General features: G+C 57.8%; 1 protein-coding gene across 1 annotated transcript in view; it reads left to right on the plus strand.

Moving 5' to 3' along the window:
• The window catches only part of TMEM255B (transmembrane protein 255B), a 43,566-nt gene extending 38,086 nt beyond the window's left edge, over nucleotides 1–5,480 (plus strand). Inside the window, exon 9 of the mRNA XM_058547719.1 lies at nucleotides 5,187–5,480. Within this exon, the coding sequence (XP_058403702.1) occupies nucleotides 5,187–5,354 (168 nt within the window). The 3' untranslated portion in view covers nucleotides 5,355–5,480. The remainder of the gene's footprint in view (nucleotides 1–5,186) is intronic.
• Nucleotides 5,481–6,000: the final 520 nt, after the last annotated feature.

The following is a 6,000-nucleotide window of genomic DNA, read 5'->3' on the forward strand; positions in this document are numbered from 1 at the left end:
GGGTGGTGGATGAAGTGGGGGGCCAGTGGACGAAGTGGGGCCGGTGGATGAAGTGGGGCCGGTGGATGAAGTGGGGGTGGTGGATGAAGTGGGGGGCGGTGGATGAAGTGGGGGGCGGTGGATGAAGTGGGGGCCGGTGGATGAAGTGGGGGCCGTGGATGAAGTGGGGGCCGGTGGATGAAGTGGGGTCGGTGGATGAAGTGGGGGCCGGTGGATGAAGTGGGGGCCGGTGGACGAAGTGGGGGTCGGTGGACGAAGTGGGGGCGGTGGACGAAGTGGGGGTGGTGGATGAAGTGGGGGCCGGTGGATGAAGTGGGGGCCGGTGGATGAAGTGGGGGCCGGTGGACGAAGTGGGGGCCGGTGGACGAAGTGGGGGGCGGTGGACGAAGTGGGGCCGGTGGACGAAGTGGGGCCGGTGGACGAAGTGGGGGTGGTGGATGAAGTGGGGGCGGTGGATGAAGTGGGGGCCGTGGATGAAGTGGGGGCCGGTGGACGAAGTGGGGCCGGTGGACGAAGTGGGGGGCGGTGGACGAAGTGGGGGCCGTGGACGAAGTGGGGGCCGTGGGTGGAGTGGGGGCCGTGGGTGGAGTGGGGGCAGTGGGTGGAGTGGGGGGTGGTGGACGAAGTGGGGGGCAGTGGACGAAGTGGGGGGCGGTGGACGAAGTGGGGAGCGGTGGACGAAGTGGGGGTCGGTGGATGAAGTGGGGCGGTGGACCAAGTGGGGGCAGTGGACCAAGTGGGGGTCGGTGGACGAAGTGGGGGGCGGTGGACGAAGTGGGGCTGGTGGACGAAGTGGGGGGTGGTGGACGAAGTGGGGGGTGGTGGACGAAGTGGGGGTGGTGGACGAAGTGGGGGCGGTGGGTAGAGTGGGGGCGGTGGGTGGAGTGGGGGCGGTGGCTCAGACTCTCGTTGTTTGTCATGAGTCTTCACATGTCGGTCATGGGGACCAGCGCCCGATGATGATGACAGGAAGTGAGACCTTCTTAGGAACAATTGCTTCTCAGGAGAAGCAGGTGTGCACCCACCAGCTCGGCCTGTCTGGACAGAGAGGGTGACCCGAGGCCAGGACACCACAGCGGCCGGCCGGGTGTGGGCAGAGCCTGAGATGAAGGTGGTCCTGCGTGTCCTGTGGAAGGGCTGCTCACCCTGGGATTTCCTCATCTCTGCAAAGCTCCCTTGGCGAGGAGCCACGTGCCGTCCCAGCTCGCCCGGGGGGGCGCACGACCTTGTGTCAGTGAGGTCTGTAGGGCCTCCCTGACCCGACAGCACGCCTGGCCGGAATCCGGTGTGGGGGGCTCTCCGAGGCTCAGGATGTGGGGGGCACGGTGTGCCGAGAAAGGCTGTGGCCGAGGACAAGCCGAATTTAGTGACGGACAGGCCCCTGGTCCGGCGTTATCTCCGTGTGCCAAGGAGCAAGTCCCTTCTCTCCGTGCCTCAGTATCCTCTGCTCGCCTTGAAAACAAAGCTGGAGGCCGTGCCCCTAGGTGTTGCTTGGGGCCTTCAAATTCCGGAAGGAGGACCTGATGCCGCCCCACCTGAGGTCTCCGCGGAGCGATGGCTCCCAGGCTGTACCACGGGAGCCTCCTCCTTCCAAGGGAGGTCGACCAGTTAGCCACTCCACAAGTCCTGAGCGGGGGCCCAGGCCCTCGTCCTGTGGGGACCCACAGGGCGATTCCTGAGTCCAGGGGATGTGAGGCCCCTGTGAGCACCCTGTCTCCACCAGGGAGAGGCTTGGCTCGAGAGTGAGTCTTCTCCACTTCTCTGACGTGGGAAGGAACTACCCCGAGGGTCAGAAATGATGAGAGTGTTCGCCAAGACCCCTGTAGTGCTCATCCCAGAGGAGGCAGGTCCTGCCTGTGTCACCGGGCACAGCCTTCCCAGACGCCCAGGCTGCCGTACTCGGCGGCCCTCATCTCCCCTGGAGCATCACCCACCACCCGCCTCCAGAGCATCCTCTCTGGCCCCCAGTACAGGAAGGACAACGTTACCTTGGACGTGACCTGCATCCTGGGGGCTCTGCTCTACCCTCCTCATCGTCTTAGGTTGCCAAACCCAGGACCTGAGACCCACAACTGTAGGGACTGCTGGACCCATGGCTGGCTGGCCACTTTTGGTCACAAACATCAGCTTGGGAGATGGGCAGGGGCAGAGAAACATGCACACCGCATGTAGACTACATGGATCCCATCGTCACATCACCACTCCAGGGGCCCTGAAGCCGCTCCCACACACAGGGACGCAAGGCGGGGAGAGATGTGCTTGGAGCTCGGTGCCATATGCCGAGCGGGTGAGCTGGACTAGCTTCTCCAGGAGGCGGGAGGCAATCCTGTCCAGTTGTCGGGGCCCCTCCTCCTGTCTGACGCCTCACGTTTGGGCCGGTGTGTCACCGGCCTCCAGCAAGCCTGGCTGTGAGGGGGGACGGGGGAAGGCACACCCCGAATGGCAGCCCACCTCATCCTGGGCACCCGCTGGTCCTCGGAGGTGGGCGGCAGCCGGGGCTCCTGAGAAGTCTGGATCCTGACCTTGGGGCGTGGGGTGTGTGATCTGCCCTCGCAGGTTGTGAGGTTTTCCCTCTGGAGACGTGCCCCTCTCAGGAGTGCAGGATGGGGGCACGGTCTTCCATCCGTGACACATGGTGCTGGTGAATGGATCCACTTTATTCCACATCGCATTCGTCTTCATCCACCCTGGGGGCCTCTGGCTCTTCACAAACAGCAGGTGCTCTCAATTCCCCCTCCCAGGGGAGGCCTGGGCTTCCCCAATGGCCTAATTGGCTTTTACTGCCAGCACATGTCAGAGCAGAATTACATACATGTCAATAATCAGATTTTGAGGAGATGACAAATCAATGAGTCTCGTACATTTCCTCAGGAGAAAAACAACAGAACTGAAGCTTCAGTTCCTAGTGACCAGCAGAGAAGCAAAGGGATTGTTTTAAGCAAAAAATACTCCCACAAAACAGCAGGGAGTGAGACAGCTGCTGGGGGCTGTTTGAGTAGTTCCTCAACAGACAGATCTTAAAGGGAGCCCACCTTCCTGCTCGCAGTGGTGCCTGGCGGGGTGGGATGCAGGACGGGCTGGGCGTCAGTGAGTGTTATGAGAATGGACACTGTGGACATTGAGCTGACCTCCTGTAACTAAGGGATTTCTCATCAACTCTCCTCATGGGGTCGCCTGTGGGGCAGAGCTCGTCCCTGGTGAGCCCTGTCTGTCGGGGAGGTTTCTCCGTGGTTCCTGGTGGTTCACTCTGTAGTTCATAGCAGTTCATTCACGGTCCATGGTGGTCTACTCTAAGGCTTATAGTGGCTTACTCCGTGGTCTGTGGTGGTTTATTCCGTGGTCTGTGGTGGCTTATTCTGTGGTCTGTGGTGGTTTACTCTGTGGTTCTTGGTGGTTTCCTCTGTGGTCTGTGGTGGTTTACTCTGTGGTCTGAGGTGGTTTCCTCCATAGTCCGTCGTGGTTTATTCCGTGGTCTGTGGTGGTTTACTCCGTGGTGGTTTCCTTTGTGGTTTGTGGTGATTTCCCCTGTTTTCCATGGTGGCTTACTCTGTGGTCTGTGGTGGTTTACTCTGTGGTTCATGGTGGTTTCCTCCGTGGTCCGTGGTGGTTTATTCTGTGGTTTGGGGTGGTTTGCTCCATGCTTCCTTCAGCTGCTCATTTCCAGCAAAGAACTGAGCAGACATGGGCATGATAGGGGCTGGGAGCTCCCAGCAGACCTGAGAGAACGTTCTCTAGAGGTTTGCTTTGTCCCCTGTGATCAGAAAGAAGTGTGAGTTTGAAAGAAAGAAAGAAACGGAGGTGCCCACCCTCAGGGCCCTGCGCCATCGAATCCCGAACGACCAATCTGTCAACCTTGAGCAGGGCGACGTTCTTGTCTTCAGCTTCTGCTCGTGAGGAGATTCTCCTTTCAGAACCCCGAGGTCCCGGGACTCCTCAGGGGAGTCTCCAGAAAAGGCGCCGCAGATGGCTGACCTCCCGGGGCCCTGGGCAGAGCGCAGAGGAATCGCACAGCCCCAGTCCTGACACTCCCCTGTGCTACTCCATGGAAGAGACTTTGCTTTATTCATGAAGATAGCGGTTTTAAATGGGTGTTTTTAGTGCTTAGAACTTAAGGAAAAAAAAGAAAAAAATTTAAGAGGTTTGTTGGCAGGTAGAGGAAAACTGGAAATTGTATTGATTTAAAATCTGTGCCACGCCCCAGTATTGTTCTTCTCAGAATCACTTTTACTTGCGTCTATGTGTATTAGTCAGGGTTCTCCAGAGAAATAGAACCAATAGAATGTTTGGGTGTATATAGATATAGACATATCTATAGATATAGACATATGGACAGAGAGAGACAGAGAGAGTCCAAAATGTACGGGGCAGGATGGCAGCCTGGAGACCCAGGGAAGAATGGATCTTGCAGTTTTGAGTTGAAAGTCAGTCTCCTGGCAGAATTCCCTCTTCTTCAGGAACCTCAGCCTTTTTCTCTTAAGGCCTTCAACCAATTAGATGAGGCCCACCAACACATGGAGGGTACTCTGCTTTATTCAAAGTCTACTGATTTAAATGATAATCACATCTAGAAAACACCTTCACGGTGACATTCAGACTAGTGTTTGGCCGAACATCTGGGCACCACAGTCTAGCCAAGTTGATGCATAAAATTAACCATCACACTATTTTGAAAATGTTGATGTCTTGATTTTTTCCTTAACTTATGCAGTGTTGGGTGGACCCAGGGGCTCTGAAACAAGCTGGGCCACCTTTTCCCTGGACACGTTCCCATGACTGTGCATCCAGGTGTCAGTTTGGCAAAAGGCCACCCCTTTGACAGTCAAGACTCACACACAGAAGGCGCTAGGGCCGGGAAGTCTGAGGAATTCCACAGCCGGGCGTTTTGGCATGCCCTTCCTGGGCGCCTCTTTGGGGGCTGCCAGAGCAGAGCTGGTGTAGAGGAGGCCCCGGCAGGGCTGAATCGGGACCTCCCTCCGGCCCCACTGGGAATGCGCTCTGATCAGGGAGCAGTGCCCCTGGAAGGGCCTTGGTCTGGAGGGTGGCCCTGAGTCTGGGAGGGAGTCTGAGCCCCAGGTGGGCTCTCTGAGGGGTGCTGTGGTGCCCGGCGTGTTCTCACGCTCCACATGGACCGCATGCGCGGCCGGCCCTCTCCGCTGACTGAGGAAGACTTTTCTGTTCAATTGCAGCCGTCCAGCAGCTTTCCAGCCTCGCCTCCCACTGATCCCTCTCTGTCGGAGGATGCGCAGCCTCTGCCCCCGTCCAGCTCCAGCTGTGGGCTTCCTGCCAATGCCCCGCCTCTCTACGCACTAGCCCGCTTCCTCCCAGGGGAGAAGCCGCCCCCCTACACACCCTGACACAGAGGGAGGAGATCAAAAAGTAATTTTCTTTTGGTTTGTTGGAAAACAGAGCAGCCTCTGCAAACCCTGCTTCAGTGGCGAACCTCCTGGAGACATCAGGAGAACGTTCCAGAATCGGCACCTCCTTCCTTCCCTGGGCACATCCTCAGCAAGGAGAGCCCAGGACTAGGGTGGGGACAGAGCCCCAGGTGACCGTGCCCCACGCGCCTGGCCCAGTGTGTAGACAGACAGACAGGCAGACAGACAGCAAGTAGAGCTACAGTTTCCCCAGGAGCCTCCTCGCTTTGGTGTTGTCATCACCTACAAAGTTTCACTTCCCTGCATTCTCCTAATTAGTTATTATTATCATCATCTGACAAAGGGCCTATGGCCCTGTATCCATGTGTGAGGACCACTTTTAAGGAAACGTGTGTTATGTTTACATGTTTACATGTGCGTGTCCCTGGGAAGGGGCAGGGTCCCCACCCTCAGCACTGCATGCTCCTGGCATTATTTGCCCAGAAGGAAAAGGCACTCTGGCTCAAAATAAACGCTGCATCTAAGCCCGCAGTTGGCTGAGGTCTGTGTGTTGTCTCTTCCAAATCCGCCATCACACCTGGAGAGAGGTTTGCTACCCGAGGCTGAGGGTCTCCTATTTAAGGCG

This window comes from Diceros bicornis, chromosome 9, assembly GCF_020826845.1.
Source record: "Diceros bicornis minor isolate mBicDic1 chromosome 9, mDicBic1.mat.cur, whole genome shotgun sequence".
Classification (NCBI taxonomy): domain Eukaryota; kingdom Metazoa; phylum Chordata; class Mammalia; order Perissodactyla; family Rhinocerotidae; genus Diceros; species Diceros bicornis.